Source organism: Haliotis rufescens, unplaced genomic scaffold, assembly GCF_023055435.1.
Source record: "Haliotis rufescens isolate VD_foot unplaced genomic scaffold, xgHalRufe1.0.p SCAF_9, whole genome shotgun sequence".
NCBI classification, from domain to species: domain Eukaryota; kingdom Metazoa; phylum Mollusca; class Gastropoda; order Lepetellida; family Haliotidae; genus Haliotis; species Haliotis rufescens.
In genome coordinates, this window is record NW_025964383.1 from 17772375 (window position 1) to 17796333 (window position 23959).

Below are 23959 nucleotides of genomic sequence, written 5' to 3' on the forward strand. Positions count from 1 at the left end.
TATCCAGGAAGCCAGTAGCATCAAAATGATTACCGTATTTTCTTGAGTATAGTGCGCACTTTTTTTCGAAAAAACACAGCTGTGTAGAAGGGGGTGCGCATTATACACGAATTATGAGTTTGGATGTTTTTCTCCCCCATGGAAAGACAGTACCGTGAGCATGAAACACCGGGAATACCATGTCAACAAATCCACACTGAAGTACGCAAAATAATCATGTAATTACACTGTCTGGCTATAAAAAGTGTTCTTTGTATATGTGGACTTATGTTTGTAACTTATTTCATTGATTTTATTCAAAATTCCTTGTAATATTGTTTTTATTAATTTCGTCGAAATCGTGTGTGAAGCAATCGGAAGATCGCACAACTCACCGTTATTAACAGCAACCACGGTCAGAATACCGCTATTGACGCCTTGAAACAAACTTTAGTTGACAGAGAATGGATACATATATCATAAATGACATACTTTGACTCGTTAAAAGTCATATTTGATTTTGTTTGACGATTCTATGTCAACATGAAATTCTCGCGATCACGTGATCATGTGCGCGTGAGCCTTGACGGTGACTGGTCAGACATGTTCCATGTAAAAAATAATACCCGGGAATAGCGATCAGCTGCTTCGCTTAGGGTTATTATCATTTTAAATATGTTTATTAAAGGTTGCATATAATTAAGAAAATAATGGAATATATTATTCCTGATAAATAAAATAGTTTCAGATACAATTGTTGCCGATCCTTTCATTAAAAATCTTATAAAGTTATATCATTGGGTGTGTCTTGACCGAATCACCGGTCGATTCCAAGAAAACGTGTGTACAGCTGATTGCTGTTTCCAGCTTAGTTTACGAGAAAATACGCAAGGTAATCTTAATCCCTAAATATAAAACAATGCCTAGCAGAACAATAAATACTATTTAAACGGTAAATAAACATGTCTGGTGATTTTTTATCTCAAATTTCGAATTTGTACTGACGAAGTTTCACAGCACCCGTTCGTTTGCCGGACTTCGCTGAAAGGGTACGGTGTAAAAAATTTCTGCGCATAATATTCAAATTTTTTTTTTCCAAAATATTGAACCCGCTAGAGGGGGGTGCGCATTATACATGGGTTGTCACTATACTCAAGAAAATACGGTAAGAAACATATTAAGTGTGAAAATTCATGTGTTCACATCTAAGGCTAAAAAAAATAAAAGAATTGGTTCTCAGGCAATGGTTTTTGAAAGTTTAGTGTGGGCAGGCGGTGTCTTTTTTTTTTTTGGGGGGGGGGGGTTCAAACTAGAATGTAACCAATAAACAGTTGTGTAATCAATAAACAATTGTGTACAATCAACCTGGGGAAGAGCCTCCCTACATAAATGTATTCCTTGATGAGTAAAATACTGGAAAACAGTATTTGACTACCGTTGGACTTGGATTTTGTTTGTTATGAAAAAAGTTTGAAATAAAAATTAAACGTGCAGCGAACTTGATGATGATGCTGGCAGTGCCTGAGAACCAAAACTAAACAGTGTTTTAAGTTAAGGGGTCCACAATATATAGTCTGGTAGTAGTTTCATCTAGATAAGAAGGGGGTGGGTGTTACTGGGTTGAGTATGTCTGCTGGTGTGTATGTGTGCTGCTCAAATCTGGCTGGAGTCTATCAACATAATTTTCCAACATGTTGCTAATATGAAGTACAGTTGAGAAATAGTCAGATCGTCAAAGATGACGCATTGTTAATCAAAGAAATAGTAAATTAATTCATTCCCATAGTTATGCATTATTTGATAGCCATTTCTTAGAAGTTGACGGATGACAAAGTAGGCATAATTTATTGTACCAAAAACTTCTTTATTTTAGATAAATCTACTTTGTCAATAGTGATGTAATTGCTTTTGGCCAATGGAATGGGAGTAGGCTCTATGTTCTTTGAATTATGGAGTCACTGCATTGTAGCTGACATCATCGTACTGTATTATGTCATCCACTGACATGAAGATCTTGGGTAGAATAGGTCTTCAGCAACCCTTGCTTGGCGTAAAAGGCGACTATGGTTGTCGTAAGAGGCGACTAACAGGATCGGGTGGTCAGACTCGCTGACTTGGTTGATGCAAGTCATCGTATCCCAATTGCGTGGATCGAGGTTCATGATGTCATATAGCTGGTATATTGCTATGTACGGCATTAAAAAACAAACAAACAAACAAACAAAACATCATCAACTGAATATTGCAAACTTGAGGGAAACATGTTCTTCTATAGTTTTAGCTAGAATTTCATGACGAATGTCACATAAAATTCAAATGAACCTTACAGCAGAATTCTCATGCCTAGAAGGAACTGGCTTAACAGCATGTACTATGTACTACAGTGGGGTCGTCTTATGTGTTTCAGTGTCCAAGCCTAATGTGATAGTTGTCCAGAAGACCCAGCCCCGGAGGTCCCAGACCCCCACCCTCCAGGGAGGAGCAGGGCGCCCCCAAGCAACAGTCATCTCTAGTCCAGCTATGTTTGAAAAGGTGAGTGAGTGAGTGAGTTGGGTTTAACGCCGCTTTTAACAGTATTCCAGTTATATCACAGCGTGTCAGCTTAATGTGGGAGGAAAGCCGAAATTGATGCAGGTCTTATACGTTTACCACTTTGGTGAAACCCGCGAGCATGGGTATGGTGCTGACAAACCTAGAAACATAATTGGGGCAAACTGGGATTTGAACCCACAATCATAGGTTTCTGGCATGTCCAAGTGACGCAACTCTGCACAGCGAATTGCGTTGCCTTTCACCCATGCCCCCTGAAAAGGTGAGAATAATGACAGGCCATTCATGTTAAACGCTATGTTAAATGATATTATAGACTGGCTTATTTCGGTAAAGTGAGGCCTCAATGGTGCCGACAGTTATACTTCCATATGCCGTGGAGCTCCATTAACTTAATATACATGTGGTGGAAGCACAGGTCACAAGTCAGACAGAGTAAAGCATAATTGGTCGCAGAGTGGTTGGATGGGTGTCTTTTGGGAACTTGATTCCTGAGAATTTTTAGGGCTCATTCCCTCCCCACACTGAAGCACATGTGGTGTCTCCTTGGACAAGTGCCTTTATTTGAATTATGCCTCTGCTCACCAAGCAGTAAATGGGTACCAGGAAGGAAAAGGGGATAATTGGACTGTTAACCTTCTTTATATACCACACGTAAATAGGTGCTTCAATATCAGCACTCTACATGCTTTACTGTGATGTGCTGAAATATAACAACATACAAATAATATGTCACACCATTGTACCAGAAGTTTCTTCTTACCTCCAGGAACTTGTGAACTTCATCCAGAAGCAGGAGCTGGGGAAGCAGGTGTCTGTGTCCGTGACGTCCGCGTCAGCGTTACACAGCATCGGCCCCGTCCTCGGTCGACTGCCAGAGAGAAAAGTCATCATCACCACAGCAACCACAGGAGAGGGAGGCAGACAGGTGAGTGGTGGCAGATAAAAGTTTACCCCTTGAGAGCATGCTTAACACTGTAGTGATTATAGTTCATTTCATGCTTGGATGAATGCGGTGCTATAATCCTAAAGATTTGTCATAGTGACTATTAATGATGACGGTTTCGTCTCGCAGGCCGCTCCAATACTACACCGATCTAAGTCAGACCAGGAGGGTCGGACGTCGTCACTGCTGGCGGAGCTGATACAGGCTGCTGGGATTGTTCCTGATGGGGGAGCAGCAGAGGGGGGTATGTCTTTCTTTCTTTGATATCCTTGGAAGATCAACAAGTTTTGTCTGATTCCAAACTAAGTGATTTTGGCAGCCAAATTGGAAAAAAATTGTTTTGTTCAAAATTGGGATATTTTTTTTTTAGTTTTTATTTTCTTAAGGTTATAGGTCCATAAGTAATTTTACCATATTAACATTGTATACTGCTTAAAATAAGTCAAGGATCATCTGATTCTTTTGTATTACTGTAGTCTATCTGTCATAGAGGGGCGGTCGGGTAGCCTGGTGGTTAAAGTGTTTGCTTGTCACGCCGAAGACCCAGGTTCGATTCCCGACATGGGTACAATGTGTGAAGCCCATTTCTGGTGTCCCCTGCCGTGATATTGCTGGAATATTGCTAAAAGCGGCTTAAAAGCATACTCACTCACTCACTCACTGTAATGGCAGTAGCCTAGTGGTTTCAGCATTTGCTCATCAGGCTGAAGACCCAGGTTTGATTCCCCATATGAGTACATGTGAAACCCATTTCTCCTGTCACCCGCTGTCATATTGCTGGAATACTGCTAAAATCGGTGTGAAACTCAACTCACTCACTCACCAGTAAGTGTTCAGATCAAAAGAGGTATGGTGGCCCTACGACTCTGAAATTTCCTTACAGAGTTATGTCCCTTAGCTGCCAGGATCCACTGATTGCAGATTCAAATCCCAGTTTATCAGTTTGTTAGCTCCATTAAACCTCTACAACCAGTGTCAGTTTGGGTATTCCGCGCAGTTAAGCCCGGCAAGTCCTGATGTAATTTACTGATACAATAATCACTCGCACCCTTATCTCTGATGTAACTGGATGCTGTTGTCATACTAACTATGATGATGCTCATGACATCAATCACTGGATTGTCTGGTCCAGACTTGATTATTTACAGACCGCCGTCATATAGCTGGAATATTGCTGAGTGTGGCGTTAAACAACAAACAAACAAACAATCAAACAAACAAACTATGACAAGAGAGTCTACATGAGTCGACGTGTTGTTACCAGTGGCAACCCAGGCAGCTGTAGGTGGTAACGAGTGGTTCGAGTACGACATCACGGACGACCAGGTGCAGACGGAAACGACATCCGACTCCCAGGCCATCAGCGCCCTCATGCAGATGCAGGGAAACACAGATGGCAAACACAAGGACGAGGAGGAAAGGTACAGTACCAGGGATAGAAGCATGTTGTTTATTTACCACTGGGTTAGAAATAATCAAAATCATAATAATCGTTTGTGCACTAGGGCAAATATCACTTCTTGCGCACCAGTGTATTGTTTCCGTCATCTTGACGTCATTGTTGACTTCATTCGAATCTTATTGTGACCTTAGGATGGAATGACGTTAGGCTAGAAACGACATCATAGCTGAAAATTGTTGACGTCTTTTGTGGTTTTCTAGGACAGCGGTGGTCCTCAGTGCATTTTTGTAAAGGGGAGCTAAAAAAAGGATCTAAAAAAAGGATTAAGAAATAATGGGTGATAAAGAAATCTCACTTAGGAGATGATGACATCCGTTTCGTAAAACCTGTATGACAAATGCTTAAATATAATAGTCTCTATGTCTGTATAGAAGTGGGGGGCACGGGTGGCCCGGGTGGCCCAGGCTTCTATAACGCCGTGATTCGCTGTGCAGAGTTGCGTCCCTTGGGCATGCCAGAAACCTATGATTGTGGGTTTGAATCCCGGTTCGCCCCGATTATGTTTCTAGGTTTGTCAGCACCATACCCGTGCTCGTGGGTTTCACCGAAGTGGTAAACGTCTTAGACTTGCATCACTTCGGGCTTTCCTCCCACATTAAGCTGACACGCCACGATTTAACTGGAATACTGTTAAAAGCGGCGTTAAACCAAACTCACTCACACTGTATAGAAGTGTATTTTGTAGGTGCCACAGGGCACTCATAGCCCATTGGAATCAAAGTGTGCCAACTTTCTTTTTCAAAGTTGTACCGCATTAGCCATGTGTTTTCCCAAGCTAGAAGTCATCTTAGTAATAATCATAATCATAATCATAAAAGTCCATTTATATGGCGCTGTACTCAGTGCATAAGCATGCTCTGAGCACTTAGACGTTATTACCCCGGTGAATGGATCAGTGAGCACCCAACAATCATTCTCAGCTCCCTTGGGAGTATACAACCCAAACTGCATGTAAGGTGCTAAATGGTTTACAACCACAATGCCATCTCATACTTATAACTTATAACATGAATTGGGAATTGTTTGATTCCAATTTGGAAATGTTTGCTGACATTTGCTGCAGACTAGGGGCTGAATGGCGGCATGCTGGTATTGCATTTCACACTGTGTTTCTCTCTCCAGAGCTGCAGCATCAAACTTAGAACAAATCACAGACCAGATGTCGGGGACGCAGTACTACACCATAGGTATGCTTGGACTCCATCAACGACGTCCCCATCTGTATGCTTGTGATATGATACATGATACAATTTGTATCAGTCAAATCTCACTAAAGTTTTCTCAAATATTGTCTTGATAAACAAGTTTCCACATATCCGAATCTTTAACTGACCAGAGTTACCTCCCCTACCAAAATTCTGCTGATGCAGGGAAAACTGAAGGCTAGCTTTAGGATGAGTGTTCTTATGAGGAGAGATTTCATTCTTTTCCACGCTGTCACTGCATTTCCCCAGATGGCTCGCCATCTTGGCTGTGATACGGTGTACTGTTAAGTGTGTTATGTGTTAAGTGAGCATAATCTCAAACCTCACCTCACCTCAGTGTCAAATATCAATAACTGCCAAACTAACGATCGAGACATGTAAGTAATCAATACAGTGATGACGTGATACCTGCCCCTTAGATGTTTGATACAGGGTGATGAAGTGCAAAACAAACCTCATCAAGCATGGTCGCTATCCCCAATATGGGACACAATACTGTGTATTTTGCACTGTTGTAATTGAAATTCACTCTCCGGATCCAGAACCTGGAATTGTGGAAACAAAAAGCATTTTTATAGTGTTTATTTAGTTTCATGTAAATATTGTCTGGAAGGCAAGGTTTTGGAATATCAGGGTCCGGATAAAGGGGGTTCCACTGTACATGATAATTTTGCACTATCATATTCAAAGCTGTCCCTCTTGGTATTAAAGGTATAGGGTAATCTAGGCTTGTCTTAAGAGTTACCAGAAGTGGATCGGATGGTCAGGTTTTGGTGACTTTGTTGATTGAGTGTCATTGTACCCTGACTGCATGGACGTTGCTCCTAATATCAATCACTTGTTTGTCTGGTTCATTGATTACTAACATGCTGCCTTCATACATTCTGTGGCTTGTGGAGTGCAGCATTAAACAATAGACAAACAAAACTCAGATGAATAGTCAATATTTTTAAGAAACAATAACAACAAAAATCACCATCCATTTATGTTCTCCTTTGCAGAGCAAGCAATGTCTTTACTAAACCAAGTGGACAAAGACGGTAATACAACAACTACAACGACGTCAGAGGATGGCAACACAACGTACGTCTCCGTGCCCGTGTCGCTGCCCTCCGAGGTGTCTCGTCAGCCTTCAGGACAACCACAGGTAGTGGTACAATGGACAGATACAAACATCCCTTCACCTCAGCGTTGGGCAGTGGGGTAGCCTAGTGGTTAAAACGCTTATCATGCTGTAGGCACAATTTCGGTTCTCCACCTGGGTACGCTATCTGAAGCTGGTATATCTGATATTGCTGGACTATTGCTAAAAGCGGTGTAAATTATTCAGTTGCTAGTTCATGAGTGCGATGTTTCACAACAAAGAAACACTGCGATATGGCCATGGACAGTTGCGTTGTATTGATTCTTAGATCAATCATTACCGGAACTACCTATTTTAGCCCCAAGCCTAATTACGGAAAATAGCGCTTTCTCACTTAAATTATATTTTCTGAAATTAAGCCAAGGGCTCAATTTCAGAATGTAGCACTGTTTCACCGGCATCGGGGACATCCTTTGCTGAAAAAATCAGAAATTGTTAGGTTGTTATGACGGAGAAAATGTTAAACATGCATTTTAACTTTAAACTGGACTTTCTGTTGAATGCACATTATTCGAAGGGAGTTATAGTCTGGAAGGTAATTAAAGGTACCGACGTTTACTACAATATCTGAAAAACTATCCGACATACTCCAGTCGAAGTTGGTATGAGATTATTAAACAGTCATACATAACTGGATATTACATTTAAAGACAATCGGTGCATGAATAAAAAATCTGTCTTTTTAGCTATCATATTTCATCAACAACCAGACCTGTTCGTCACGGGTGGAACGAGCATTCATTGAAACAGCCATCTGCATAATGCTACCCCTGCGTCACAGGGCCATATGACACAGTTGAACCATTCAACTCAACTCGAAAGGGTGCCTGGGAATCACAACGTTGAGACGCCCAACGCTAACACCGTATTCGTGCATGCATGATTCCCGTCCATTATTTCCGTTTTTAGGCCCATGAGCGTAATTACGAGTGGGCCTAAATACAAGAAGTCCTGGTACTCCACTCTTTATGATGTCAATGACTGGATTGTCCAGTCCAGACTGGATTATTTACAGAATGCTGTAATATAGCTGGAATATTACCGGGTGCGGCATTAAACAACAAACAAACAAGTGACATACATTTCCGTCTGTTCCAGATTCACATAGTGAAGCCTTCTAGTGGGTCGTCCACCGCCAAAATAACCAAAATTACAAGTGATCAAATTCCGCCGACGATAGTACGGCATACTTTATCTTCCTCCTCCGGGGCGAGCGGCAATACTGAGGTGATCCAGGGAGAGCTGGACCCCGAGACGGGTCTGTTCTACAAGGACAAGAACAAAGTGCTGACTGTTGTGACTCAGCCCTCTAAAACTGTGACTGTCGAGAGTGGTGGGAGTGTTCCACAGGACACGGAAGTGCAGCAAAACTATGACTTGCTGAGCAGTTCTCTAACTCATGCTCATATTGACTTAGGTGATATACATTTCATTGATGATGGTGCTGTCTCAGTGCAACAGGTTGGCAAGGTCATAGAGGGAGACAACTCTGAATTGACTGCTGGAGAGTCTGTGGTGCATATAGAAGGAGCAGGTGTGTAGTATTTTGAATATTTTCATTTATATTTCAAGGAGGATTCAAAGTGCTATTACATGCCAACGAAGGTAAAATTTCTAAACATAAATATATTTCCATCCTTTGCACTGTTGGGTTGGTTGTTTCTTTGCTACCACGGTGAGGAGAGGGGAGGATTCTTGCATTTCTGTGTAAAAATGAATAGGAACATTGGTGAGCTGATTGCTTTATCACTGCCAAAAGCAAATATAGAGAGGATCCATTGGTCTTTTCAAATAAGTGTTGGAGAGGGCTGTCCCTTTACTTCATGGTCTCTGTCACAAGTTGGCAGCTGCTCCATGAAGATCCGGTGTCACACACACTTTCAGTGGCATGTCAGTGATGAGTGATAGGAATCTGTACATGTGTTGTTGAGTCTCTGAAAATGAAGAAGGTCTCTGGGCTCCTTTGTATTATGCGTATGTGTGATGATTTCAATGAATGAAAGAGAGACAGACAGACAGACAGACAGAGACCGACTTATGCTGGTTTCTGTTGCTATTTTGAACCAATACTCAGCTTATCCGGATCTCTAGTTAATGTCGGCACCCAAGTTTCCCTAGCCCTGAATTATTTATAGGTAGATTTATACTACTGGTACCGGTTGCATCAAACTATACTCAGGGCATGGGTGGCTCAGTTGTCTAAGGTGCCACAAATCGCTGTGCAGAGTAATGTCCCAAGGGCATACCAGAAACCTATGATTTGGGGTTCGAATCACAGTTCGCCCCAATTATAGTTCTAGGTTTGTCAGCACCATACTTGTGTTCTAGGGTTTCACAAAAGTGGTAAACGACTGAGACCTGCATCACTTCGGGCTTTCCTCCCACATTAAGCTGACACTCCCTGATGTAAATGGAATACTGTTAAAAGCAGTGTTTAACCTAACTCAACCACTCACAATATTCATTCTGTCATTATGTGAAACAAGAATTAAGTTGACATCTCTGTGTGTTCAGGAGGAGAGGAAGGCACAACGATACTCACCATCCCTGCATCCACTGCCAGAGACGACATCTCACAGGTGTCTGTCCCAATCACAATCTCATCAAGCTCAGCCAAGGTCAAGGTTGGCTCATCATCTCTACCTGTACAAGATGTCGGGAAGACTGCGTCCACTAACAACATTGTCTCACAGCATGCACAGGTATAGTGATGTATACTCCCCATAGTGTGGGAAGACCACGTCCACTATCAACATTGTGTCAAAGCATGCACAGGTATAGTGATGTATACTCCCCATAGTATGGGAAGACTGCGTCCACTATCAACATTGTCTCACAGCATGCACAGGTATAGTGATGTATACTCCCCATAGTGTGGGAAGACAGCGTCCACTATCAACATCGTCTCACAGCATGCACAGGTATAGTGATGTATACTCTCCATAGTGGGGGAAGACCGCGTCCACTATCAACATTGTCTCACAGCATGCACAGGTATAGTGATGTATACTCCCCATAGTGTAGGAAGACCGCGTCCACTATCTACATTGTCTCACAGCATGCACAGGTATAGTGATGTATACTCCCCATAGTGTAGGAAGACCGCGTCCACTATCTACATTGTCTCACAGCATGCACAGGTATAGTGATGTATACTCCCCATAGTGTAGGAAGACCGCGTCCACTATCTACATTGTCTCACAGCATGCACAGGTATAGTGATGTATACTCCCCATAATGTGGGAAGACCACGTCCACTATCAACATTGTCTCACAGCATGCACAGGTATAGTGATGTATACTCCCCATAGTGTAGGAAGACAGCGTCCACTATCTACATTGTCTCACAGCATGCACAGGTATAGTGATGTATACTCCCCATAGTGTAGGAAGACCGCGTCCACTATCAACATTGTGTCAAAGCATGCACAGGTAAAGTGATGTATACTCCCCATAATGTGGGAAGACTGCGTCCACTATCAACATTGTCTCACAGCATGCACAGGTAAAGTGATGTATACTCCCCATAATGTGGGAAGACCACGTCCACTATCAACATTGTGTCAAAGCATGCACAGGTAAAGTGATGTATACTCCCCATAATGTGGGAAGACTGCGTCCACTATCAACATTGTCTCACAGCATGCACAGGTATAGTGATGTATACTCTCCATAGTGTGGGAAGACTGCGTCCACTATCAACATTGTCTCACAGCATGCACAGGTATAGTGATGTATACTCCCCATAGTGTGGGAAGACAGTGTCCACTATCAACATTGTCTCACAGCATGCACAGGTATAGTGATGTATACTCCCCATAGTGTGGGAAGACAGTGTCCACTATCAACATTGTCTCACAGCATGCACAGGTATAGTGATGTATACTCTCCATAGTGTGGGAAGACTGCGTCCACTATCAACATTGTCTCACAGCATGCACAGGTATAGTGATGTATACTCCCCATAGTGTGGGAAGACAGTGTCCACTATCAACATTGTCTCACAGCATGCACAGGTATAGTGATGTATACTCCCCATAGTGTGGGAAGACAGTGTCCACTATCAACATTGTCTCACAGCATGCACAGGTATAGTGATGTATACTCCCCATAATGTGGGAAGACCACGTCCACTATCAACATTGTGTCAAAGCATGCACAGGTATAGTGATGTATACTCCCCATAGTGTGGGAAGACCACGTCCACTATTAACATTGTCTCACAGCATGCACAGGTATAGTGATGTATACTCCCCATAGTGTGGGAAGACCGCGTCCACTATCAACATTGTCTCACAGCATGCACAGGTATAGTGATGTATACTCCCCATAGTGTGGGAAGACCGCGTCCACTATCAACATTGTCTCACAGCATGCACAGGTATAGTGATGTATACTCCCCATAGTGTGGGAAGACCGCGTCCACTATCAACATTTCTGGTGTCCCCCGCCGTGATATTACTGGAATATTGTAAAAGCGGCATAAAACCATACTTATTCACTCACTTACAACAGGCGACTATGCTTGTCATAAGAGGCGACTAACGGGATCGGGTGGTCAGGCTTGCTGACTTGGCTGATGCATGACATCGTGTCCCAATTGCGTGGATCGATGCTCATAATGTCAATCACTGGATTGTCTGGTCCAGACTCGATTATTTACAGACCTCTATCATATAGCTGGAACATGGCGTTAAACAACAAACAAACATAGTGTGGTGAAATGGGGTTTAATGTTGTGTTGTAGACTGTTGCACTTCTTTATAGCTAAAATAGATAGAATTATCAGTAAACCGCCCGCATGTTATCAAGAATCAGCGGGCCACTGTAACTTGATAATGCCCTCATATGGTTTGATGACGGGCCATTATCACGTCCGTTGTTGGGTGACGTCATAGGGTAGGCATAGGTGACATCACGTTAAATAGTGACGTCATCTGGTTTATTCTATTACGTTTCCATATTTGTAAAAGTGGGTCAGTGACATTTGTGTTGATTGCAGTAAATGTTTCAAAACCGATATTGTTGTTTCTTTTTATTTGATACAAAATTTCATCCATTTTAGCTATAATAACGGTAACGCTATTCTTCAGGGCATTATCATTTGCAGAAGCCCTCGGTCTTTTCAACTGCCCTCCTTCGTCGGGCAGTTAATGGAAGACCTCGGGCTTCTGCAAATGATAATGCCCTGAAAAATAGCGTTACCCTTATAATAGTGATGTGCATGCACATGTGTGTTGCTGCCCGACAAGTCTGGATTGATGTTGGTTATGTTCAGCCTTAGACTCCCGAAAACCTTATTGAACTAAAGTACGCACGGAAATGAAAAAAACCTGTTTTTTTCGATCTCAGATTTTAAATAAATGCAGTTAATATACAAAATATATAAATATTCAAACAACTCAATTAGTACTAATTGGGCCTTGGCACAAATACAGCGTATCAAAGGTTTTTATGTCTTTTTACACGTAAAAGTGTGTAAAAATATGAACGAAACAGACTATTGTGAAACTGAGCATAACCAGGTGTTAGTAGATCAAGGTGAATGTCCATGACCTATGACACCTTGACGACAGGTGAAAACAGGTGCTTGAAACCCACGTGCATGTGATTTGTCAGTGGTTAGTGATTTGTGAGTGGCATTGGGGGATAGTGAATCATCGTCAAAATATCAGAACGTTAAAGTAACATATTCCCTTCTCAAACAACAACTTACGTGTCATTATTATTATGTACATAAACATAGCTGTTATTTTTATTGTTGTTTTGATAACTTTTTTCCAGGCTAATTTGCATAATGCCTATAGCCTGTTTCTGCCATGTCAATTTGGACTTAGTTTTATTTTTGAATGTTGAAAGTGCCTACAAATTACCTCCTGTAAAGTACATTTTGTATTGAGCACTGAGATAAAACTAGCAAATCCAGACTAGTACTTTTCCAGTTGTTTTGTTATTTCGTATTTACATCTACGTAATGCTTTGTGTCGATTATTAAATCCAGCAAAACAGTTTTTTTCATTTACATGAGTACTTTAGTCCCTAGTTTGCTGAATCGAAACATTTTACATTTCCTGTCAGTTTTATTAAGTTCAAATTTGTAGCAGAATTTAAGCAATGAAAATTAGTTCATTATTACAGCCCTCAAATACTACTGGTCAATGAGGACTACCTTCATTGGATTTTTACTTGCCCTTAGCACAATTTAGGAGTTTCTGGCTTGCGGACTAGCATGAATTTTGAAGGCTGATGATTCACCGGATGTTTGAACTATATCCACTGTTCCAGTCATCAGTTGGGTTGAGTCTCCTTGACAAGGTTGGCGGCGAGGAAGTCATTTCCAGCAGCTCAAACGTCAGCGTTGCAGTGGAGCCGTCGCCGAGCACGCTGGATGAGCTGACATCGCAACGCCTGGAGGAGAAGGAGCTCGCGTCATCGTCCCAGGGGTCGGAGGAGCGGGTGGAGCTTCTGTTTGACAGCGTGGGAGTCATCGAGGAGGAGATACCCACGTTAGCCAGCCCCCCAACAGGTAGGACAGTCTTCAGTATCACTTCTGGGGTGTCCTGGGTTCCAAGCGTCACAGTATAGATGCATCCTTCAGCCATCAGCGTCACTTCTGGGGTGCCCTGGGGTCCAAGAGTCCAGATTCAATTATTTACAGACTGCCATCATATAGCTGGAATTTTTTAGTGTGGCATTAATCAACGAACAAACAAACATGATTGAATTCACGATTCCTCCTCATTATGCTACTAGGTCTCTCAGTCATCTCAGCGGTAAACAGAGATATTGCCAGGGTTCCCGATTGCAAGATTAATGCTAATTTTAATTATTGTTATTCGTTGTAAAAAGACTTGTGCTTGAAAGTTCTTGCAGGAAATGCCTACTTTATTACAAATTGACATTACTCAATAACCATCAGTCGATGATACAGAGGCTTGTCAATCCAGACGGTTTCAGTGGAAACATTGTACTTTGGATTAACTTGTTGTCATGGAGATTTGATATACAGGATTGCAGCATTAACCAACTAACAAACTGTTAACGTGACATTGGGAACCAGATGGTTTTCTTGGAATAAATCTTTGAATTCTGCATTTCTTGCAACAGTTGATGTGGTAAAAGATGATTTGTCAGGTCTAACTACTGTCTGTGCTAAAAACTTTCAAGATTGCTAGCCCGAACTTGGTTCATTGCATCATTTTCAGTAGATTTTGGTGTTATTATGAGGACTATTATTGGCTGAGCTTACTAGACTCAGGCTTTGGAGTAGTGGCTAAGTTCGCAGACTGCTGCTACTACTTTTCTTCCTGTTTGCAGGGAGTGGGTCTGACAGCCAGGGAGAGTTCGCTGTGTACACAGACGGGGGGGCCAGCTCCGACCCAAACAGCCTCTTCCGGAGCAAGAGGAAGCGGAAACCCCCCACAGCAGCTGATGAGAGCACCCCTCCGTCTCCCAGTGGCAGCTGGATCAGGATGGCCCTCGGGTAGGTGTACTGTATAGTCAGGATGGCCCTTTGGTGGGTGTACTGTATAGCCAGGGTGGCCCTTTGGTAGGTGTACTGTATAGCCAGGGTGGCCCTCGCGTAGGCGGAAACCCCCCACAGCAGCTGATGAGAGAACCCCTCTGCCTCCCAGTGGCAGCTGGATCAGGATGGTCCTTTGGAAGGTGTACTGTATAGCCAGGTTAGGGCCTCAGGTAGGTGTACTGTATAGCAAGGGTAGGTCCTCAGGTAGGTGTACTGTATAGCCAGGGTGGTCCTTTGGTAGGTGTACTGTATAGTCCAGGTAGGTCCTCAGGTAGGTGTACTGTATAGCCAGGTGTATTGTATAGCCAGGGTAGGGCCTCAGGTAGGTGTACTGTATAGCCAGGTGTATTGTATAGCCAGGGTAGGGCCTCAGGTAGGTGTACTGTATAGTCCGGGTAGGGCCTCAGTTAAGTGTACTGTAAAGTCTGGGTAGGCCTTCGGGTAGGTGTAGTAATGTCTCATCTTATCAGTCACTTGTCCGTCTTGCAAAGACTTGATGATTTACAGGCCGTTGTGATTTAGCGGGAATGTTGCCTTCTACTGACACTGTAAAACAACAAACAACTATTGTTACAACAACACCATGCCAAGTTAAACACTTTTGTTGTTTGCAGACTGCTGCAGAGAGTGTCTCGCTATCGCGGCGTCAACAGGGAGAAAGGGGAGCTGAATGCGTCCGCGTGGTTTACACAGCCAGGTAGGTGGCGACGTGTGTCACTTGATTGATTCCATCATTCCCCACACCCAGTAGCATGGATTGTTGCTCATGCTTTCAGAGTGCGTGAGTATGGTTTTATGCGGCTTTTAGCAATATTCCAGCAATATCATGGCGGGGGACACCAGAAATGGGCTTCACACATTGTACCCATGTCGGGAAATGAACCCGGGTCTTCGGCGTGACAAGCGAACGCTTTAACCATTAGGCTACCCGACCGCCCCCTCATGCTTTCAGAAACTGGTTTGTTTGTGAACACGCAATTACTTACAAGCTGCATGATATATAATGAATATTGCTAACTGTGGCGTAAAACAATATTCACCCACTTAGCTTTAATCCTTAGAGATCGCCTCTGTGGTCTAGTGGTAGAGCGGCCGCCCATGTCATTCCAAAAGAAGATTCCTGTTAAACTGTGGCATGGTATCTCAGTGGGCTAGCACTATAAAATCGGCATTAGTCCGGACTAGTACAAGCAGCCATGCACACAGGCTGCTATATAAGTGCAATGATCTAGGACGCGATGTTAAACTCTACTCTATCTGTAACCCTTAGAATATTTTTGACATTTTGGTAGGTTTTCACGGAATGCACAATATTGCATCCTTACGCATAGAAATTGAGATTGGACACAAGTAATATGTACTGTGATTCCCATGGGACACAACCCTTAGAACTAGGTCACTTAAAGCATGCACATTTCGTTTAGCGAACATTTTCATATGACATACAGTCAGACTGGGGATTTTATGAGTGCTTCTGATGGAGCAGTATGGTTTATATTGCTTTTAGCTTGCTTAGCAATATCACAGCAATATCCGATGGGCTTCATACACTCGTTCAGGTGGGGAATGAAATTTGGATCTTCTGTGTGATCAGCAAACACTGATATGCAACCGGGTGCTGTTGTACAAAGCAATCTTAGCACTAAGATGGTCATAACTCCTATATTTTAACACAGACTTATGACAGTTGTAGCGCCAAGGTTGTTTTGTACAACATCACCCAGTTGCAGTAAGTGATATGTGATACATTACCCCCTCCCCCAAAGACCTGGGAAAGAAGTGGGATGATGTGCCGGATTATGCTGGGACTTCATTGATATTCGGCCCCAAGTCTGCAGCAAATGATTTTCAGATGTAGTTTAAGTTATAACCAAATGTTATGACTTTGTGCATGTTGCTTGCATTACACTGATAACAGGACCAATACAAAGTATCAAAAAGGCTTCAGTGCCTAGTTAGGTAATGTTCAAATATCTCCTAATTTGAGAGAAGAAAAACTCAATTTCCCCATTCCCATTTTTTAAAAAGAATTTCCCCATTCCCATTCCTAGAAAAATCCCTGTCATGTCTGTCCTTCTTTTCAGTGGACCCTGCTGACGCTCCTGATTATTACTCTATTGTGAAGAAACCAATGGATTTTGGAACAATACGAAAGAAGCTGGAGGTAGGTAGTCATTGTGTGGTGAGGGTCTTGGGCAGATGACACAGGAAGGTTGAGAGGGGGAGGTCCCCAGTTTTCCATGCTTGTATTCCCCTGTGAAGTACAGGAAAGAATAGGTCCCCAGTTTTCCATGCTTGTATCCCCCTGTGAAGTACAGGAAAGAATAGGTCCCCAGTTTTCCATGCTTGTATTCCCCTGTGAAGTACAGGAAAGAATAGGTCCCCAGTTTTCCATGCTTGTATCCCCCTGTGAAGTACAGGTAAGAATAGGTCCCCAGTTTTCCATGCTTGTATTCCCCTATGAAGTACAAGGAAGAATAGGTCCCCAATTGTCCATGCTTGTATTCCCCTGTGAAGTACAGGAAAGAATAGGTCCCCAGTTTTCCATGCTTGTATTCCCCTATGAAGTACAAGGAAGAATAGGTCCCCAATTGTCCATGCTTGTATTCCCCTGTGAAGTACAGGAAAGAATAGGTCCCCAGTTTTCCATGCATGTATGCCCCTGTGAAGTACAGGAAAGAATAGGTCCCCAGTTTTCCATGCTTGTATCCCCCTGTGAAGTACAGGAAAGAATAGGTCCCCAGTTTTCCATGCTTGTATTCCCCTGTGAAGTACAGGAAAGAATAGGTCCCCAGTTTTCCATGCTTGTATCCCCCTGTGAAGTACAGGTAAGAATAGGTCCCCAGTTTTCCATGCTTGTATTCCCCTATGAAGTACAAGGAAGAATAGGTCCCCAATTGTCCATGCTTGTATTCCCCTGTGAAGTACAGGAAAGAATAGGTCCCCAGTTTTCCATGCATGTATTCCCCTGTGAAGTACAGGAAAGAATAGGTCCCCAGTTTTCCATGCTTGTATTCCCCTATGAAGTACAGGAAAGAATAGGTCCCCAATTGTCCATGCTTGTATTCCCCTGTGAAGTACAGGAAAGAATAGGTCCCCAGTTTTCCATGCATGTATTCCCCTGTGAAGTAGAGGAAAGAATAGGTCCCCAGTTTTCCATGCTTGTATTCCCCTGTGAAGTACAGGAAAGAATAGGTCCCCAATTGTCCATGCTTGTATTCCCCTGTGAAGTACAGGAAAGAATAGGTCCCCAATTGTCCATGCTTGTATTCCCCTGTGAAGTACAGGAAAGAATAGGTCCCCAATTGTCCATGCTTGTATTCCCCTGTGAAGTACAGTTTTCCATGTGTTTTCTTCTTAAATGATCCTCACTTATGCACTCACACACTCCATCACTCACCGATTCATTAATCCACTCCCTCGCTCCATCACTCCATCCCTGACTCCCTCCCTGTGTTGCTGCTGCAGGGTGGAGGGTACAAGGACCATGAGGAGTTCCACCAGGACATGACCCTGGTGAAGGAGAACTGTGCTGTGTACAACCCCCCCACCAGTCGGGTGTTCCGCGACTGTACCGAGGTCTTCACCTTCTACACCCAGGAGAGTGAAAAACTGGCAGACAAATGGCATAAAGTAAGTAACTTCATCATGACGATAAGAGAATTTATTGTTTGATACCAGATTTTATTGTTAGATTACACAATTAAGTTGTTTGATAACACAATATTTTGTTTTAGAAAAGAATTTATTGCTTGAAAACAGAATTTATTGTTAGATTACACAATTAAGTTGTTTGATAACACAATATTTTGTCTTAGAAAAGAATTAATTGCTAGACACCAGATTTTATTGTTAGATTACAGAATTAAGTTGTTTGATAACACAATATTTTGTTTGAAAACAGATTTTATTGTTAAATTACAGAATTAAGTTGTTTGATAACACAATATATTGTTTGAAAACAGATTTTATTGTTAGATTACAGAATTAAGTTGTTTGATAACACAATATTTTGTTTTGTACAAGAATTTATTGAGGGATAACAGATTTTATTGTTAGATTACAGAATTAGGTTGTTTGATAACACAATATTTTGTTAAGTAAAAGAATCTATTGTTTGATAACAGAATTTCTTGTTTCAGGGGCAACTCAGCTCTCCACCGATGAAGAAAATTAGAATAGACAAGAGTCCTGGGAAGTCTTAGCAGAAACTGCATATTAATTGTTAAGTTTGGTTGTTATCTATTTACTCTGTTACCATGGTTACTTTTTATTTAGATTGTTGAACTGGGAGCCCTTGAGGCTCTGGAACACTGGAAGGAAGATTGTGTTAAGCATATTTTATGGAGTTCAGGGCTCACAATAATATGTGTAAGAGTGCCAATGGCACTGTTAGGATCATAATGCCATGGCTAAAATAGGTTTGCGGTGTCTGGATGACACACCAGGAAATAATAGTGTTTTACCCAAAATACCATGTGGTAATGTTTGTTAGATGAAGCTGTGTATAAAAATTCCCCAAAATTTGAGTCAGACAATTTGCCTGGCAACTTTGCAATGTTACCAGACCAGATAAAATCATGCCAGTCTAGAATTTTCTTGACATAAGAATAGTACCGTTTAATCTTAATATTCTCAGAAAATAACAATAAACTGGTAACTCAAGTAACTGTAACTCATTGAAATTGTATTCATCAATAATTTGTTTCACAGTAACAGCTAATTATCTCTAACATTGAATTAAAACAAGGATGCTGAGGTAATTTTGGGAATACAATAATTACCCGACCATTGGGCGTGCAACTTTTTAAAACTGACCGTCCGTCAGCAAAAACTACTGCCCCAGACTGTCAGGCAGGTGGGCATTTTCCACAGTGTATGAAGCAAGTCGACTGGACAGACAACAAGGAAATAAACTTGTAATTCACATGGGATCCAGAAATTGAAAAGGATATTATCAGTCTCAGTGAAATGGTAGGGGGGCAATAATTTCTAAATTTCAACTATGTCTAGCTCATGTTAAAAAGACATTCGAGTTTCAAAATGGATAAAACATATTCCAAAAGACACACCTTGTTATCTCCATTTCTCTCCCCTGATTCTGGTACATGGTATTGCTACACTTGGACAGCATAGAATTTACCGTAATCGACGTAATAAGCGCCTAGGGCACTCTCAAAATTAGAAATAGGGTAAAAAAAAACAGAGTTGAAAGATTGTAAATTTCTACGTTTATGTACCTGAAATGATTCAAAAGAAAACTCTCTGCGTATTATACACAGCAGATATATTTTTCCAGAATTTAATTGCCCATGATTAAGGGTACATGTAACACATGAGTGCGTATTATACACGACTAAATACGTCTTGTGCACATTGATCAATTGGAAGAGGTGCTACCGGTAATTGGGATTGTTCACTAGCCAATATATTAGCAAATATCACTGTGGGCGCTTATTAGAATGGGGCGCTTATTACGTCAAATACGGTAAGTCATGTTACAAAACCTCATGCTTGGGACAAAATAGAAACAACTCTCGTCCTGTACTCAGTGATAAACCAACATCACCAAATAGATTGGTGGCACTTTGTTGAATTTGCAGGTTTCATACGTTAAGTTAAGTGCCATCATATCTCCAGTTTACATAGTTCTACATTCTACCATGACAAACTTAAAAGTTCAATTCTTGGCATTGGCACAAATAATGAGTGAAGCGACTTGAGTTGAGTCCAATTTTGTCAGTGGGTTGCCAATTTGAATTATGGAATCACTGATATCAACCTTAATTTATTTTGCTGCATCGTGTCATGATGAAAAGGAAGAGTAATATAGTGTGAACACTGTAATTTGACACACATTCATATTTGGTGAAAAGCTTCCGAACTTTCAATTACTTTAAAGTTTTACTGCCGACCTGCAAGAAGTGTGTTGAGAGCTGTGCCCCAGAAAACGGCTGTTCATTCATGGAAACCCTGCTGATGTATCAAACCAATCAGGTGTTCGAAAACATTGACATCACATGACATTGACACAAATCAAGGAAGACAAAGCGAATCAGGTAGATCTGGTTAAATCTAAGCCATTCGTCACTATTATGACGTCACAATTCAATTGTACTGCGGGCCTCAACTCTCGTCAGAAAATTGTGGAATTAAAGGAAATTTAGTAATTCTTATTCATTTACATACCATGTATATCCAAGTTTCTTCACTGCCTTGTGATAGGATCCAATACCAGTGTCTAGCCCAAAGTCATTTATCTGAAATGTGTTGTTCAGAAGTGTTTAATGAAAAAAGGGTAACATTTTATTATTTGATTATTTTATGTGTACAAAGTTCTGTCCATGGACAATGGTGTGTGTCGATGTAAAGGGGGACTTCAATGTTATTGTTCTGGATTTAAATTGTTGGTACTGTTTATATCCTTCCTTAGTTGTAGCTGCCTTTAAACAGTGATTGTGCTGTTCATGATTATATTAGTAAGTATTAAAGGCATTTTACATAGCGCTAAAATCCAGAGAATGGATGAGGCTCTTTTGAAGAGGAATGTTTTCAGTTTCAACTTGTGATGTGGTTGAGTGTTAAGGCATTAATTTGATTCAGTTGTCAATGGCAACACAGTCAGAGGGAGTAACTCGGTATTTGGCAGGATCAGGAGTATGTTTTATACAAGCAGTCTGCGATGTTGCTACTAGTCCAAGCCAAGAGTCAAGCCTAATGCCTTGCACTCTGGTCAGGTAGGCTGATAGTTGTAAGTGAAGACTAAATTCTGCTGAAAGTCATGCTGAAAGATTCAACAATTATGGCCCCAGAGTAGACAGGAGAAAGAGCAATGAATCCCCTGCCACAATATTGCTAAAATCGGCGTAAAACCATACTCAATTACTGAACATTCAGCGGATTGTTGATTTTTTCATGATGACATGTTCCAATCTGTTGCAGTTCTTTGGATGTTTAAAAATAAATGTATGTAATAATATCAGATGTGACTCATAAAATATATATGGCGAATATTAGATACAAACTTCATCATATCCTGGATCATGTGACGCCGTTTCAACTCCGTTATTGAGATAGCGACAGATCTGTTTACAGTCTTCCACATTGTCTTCATCACACTCACCTCCCTGATGCCTGGCTCTACAAACTGCCAGGCAAAAGAAAGTACACCCATGTGTGATGGTGGCTAAAAATATAACAATCACGAAATGGTTATTCGATGGTGATGTATTTGATACGGGTATCATAGTTGTGTTTTGGACCTGTTTTGATGACTGTTTTCATTCTAGTAACGTTTTCATAATGTTTTGTAATGTTTTGAGTTCGGTAAAATCCAGTTTTAAAGTGTACATCTTTTGCCCGGCAGTTTATTTGACTATGGTTAACTTAACATAAATTTTGATGGGCCGTTACGTCATTATACATTTCCACATTACCGAATCTCCACCATGAGACTGATTGTAATATCAAAGGAGGGAATGTACTGCTCCATCTCTAGTAACATATTGTTATGGTTAAGACTAGTGGTTTACCAGATAGGTATTAATGGTACTGTGTGTCATTGCCCCTTCACCAAGGCAATCGTAGCACTACGTTAAGGTATACGTTAAAGATGGCTTTAGCGCTACGATCACTTTGTGGAACGGGCTGTAGTGATCAGCTGATCACGATGTGTAGCTCCATAACGAGACCTGGTTCATGCAGTGTAAGAAATGTGGGGTCGTGAGCTTCTTGAAGTTTGTTCCTATAGTATTTCTATCAGAATCCCTACATCTTTAACTTTAACATAGGGATATTACAAGAACTCCTTGACTTTCATGCTTAGTTTCGAACACTACCTGCTAAGTTATGCCTTGGTGTTTCATTACCAAGAGAATTAAATCACAGTAATTAATTACCAGATTTTCATCATTTTAATTGCAATATGGCTGAAATACTGCTAAAGTGTTTTAACTCATTCAATCATCTAAGTTTAAAAATATGTGAGGTGGGAGGCTTTTATTTCAATTATTTTATTAAATTGTTCAGGGCCTCTGTGTCAATGGGTAGGAATCATGGCTGTGTAGTAGGAGGATGTGTAGGGTGTTTTTAACAAGTGAAGTCGTAAGGGAATACTGTGATTTTCTGCTCTGTTGGAACGTGGAGAAGAAATGGTGATTTAGGCAGTGATGAAAATATCATGATTTGTTATGGTCTAACATAACATCTTTAGTAAACTCAAGTCATATTTTCAATGTCATTAAAATCAGATCTTAAGATCCTAAGATCTTGCTACCGCTAAACAAAGATCTGAGGAATCCCATTACAGGCTACGTCCAAAAGACCTTTCAGAAACTTTGATCAACCAATGAAACAACTAACATTAGCCAATCAGAAAGCAGCTTTATGGAGCTGTACAGCACTAGTTTCAAACTGACATTTTTCTTTCCGGACTATACTTCGAAAAATATTTTGTCAAAATTTGAAAACGGAACAAATGAACATTCTTGAATGTCTGATAGAAAGTACTTCCCACGGGCTATGCAAAATCTCTTCTGTCCAATTTGGACAAATGTCAAAATGTTTGTCCCATTGAAGCCAGAGAGAGATGATGATTTTGACGGATTCACCCCGTTATTGTCGTTCTGAATACCCCGTGTTAACCTTTTCCTTCCAACTGTCACTTTCGTGATCTGGTAAGCCACGCTCTGATTGGTCGGATGAAAGGTTATGAGATATCCTCAGCAGAAGTGAGAACCAAGATCTGATTTTAAAGATTGGAGTATTTTATTTTTAGTGTTCATACCAGTGCTCTTTTATGTTCATGTACCTACCGCCTTACAGCGACATACATTCATTCTCACAATGCTTGTATTGGGGGTCAGCATTTGGCACCAAATCTTTGGGAGTCGTTACCATGGTTACAGGCTTAGCAACCATTGACAAATAGATCAAGAGTCATTGAAAAGAACTTCATCTGTATATAGCTGTCATCGTATCACGTTTCAGACTATCCTATTGACAAGAACTCACTTGTCACGCCAAATGTGTGAAGCCTATTTCTGGTGACCTATGATTGTGGGTTCGAATCCCGGTTCGCCCCAATTGTGTTTCTAGGTTTGTCAGCACCATACCCGTGCTCGTGGGTTTCACCGAAGTGGTAAACGTC

At 41.4% G+C, this 23959-nt stretch overlaps 1 protein-coding gene across 2 annotated transcripts in view; it reads left to right on the forward strand.

The window, feature by feature from the left end:
• Nucleotides 1-23959, forward strand: part of LOC124119831 (BRCA2-interacting transcriptional repressor EMSY-like) — a 33630-nt gene extending 9671 nt beyond the window's left edge. The window contains exons 11-24 of one of the 2 annotated variants that reach the window (XM_046482481.2): nt 2387-2511; nt 3299-3457; nt 3605-3719; nt 4740-4896; nt 6060-6124; nt 7144-7292; nt 8385-8820; nt 9801-9988; nt 13572-13812; nt 14604-14769; nt 15426-15508; nt 16896-16975; nt 18280-18444; nt 18954-23959. In XM_046482481.2, coding sequence (XP_046338437.2) covers nt 2387-2511; nt 3299-3457; nt 3605-3719; nt 4740-4896; nt 6060-6124; nt 7144-7292; nt 8385-8820; nt 9801-9988; nt 13572-13812; nt 14604-14769; nt 15426-15508; nt 16896-16975; nt 18280-18444; nt 18954-19016 — 2192 coding nt within the window. In that variant the 3' untranslated portion in view covers nt 19017-23959. The remainder of the gene's footprint in view (nt 1-2386; nt 2512-3298; nt 3458-3604; nt 3720-4739; nt 4897-6059; nt 6125-7143; nt 7293-8384; nt 8821-9800; nt 9989-13571; nt 13813-14603; nt 14770-15425; nt 15509-16895; nt 16976-18279; nt 18445-18953) is intronic. The other variant, XM_046482482.2, reaches the window with a different exon arrangement.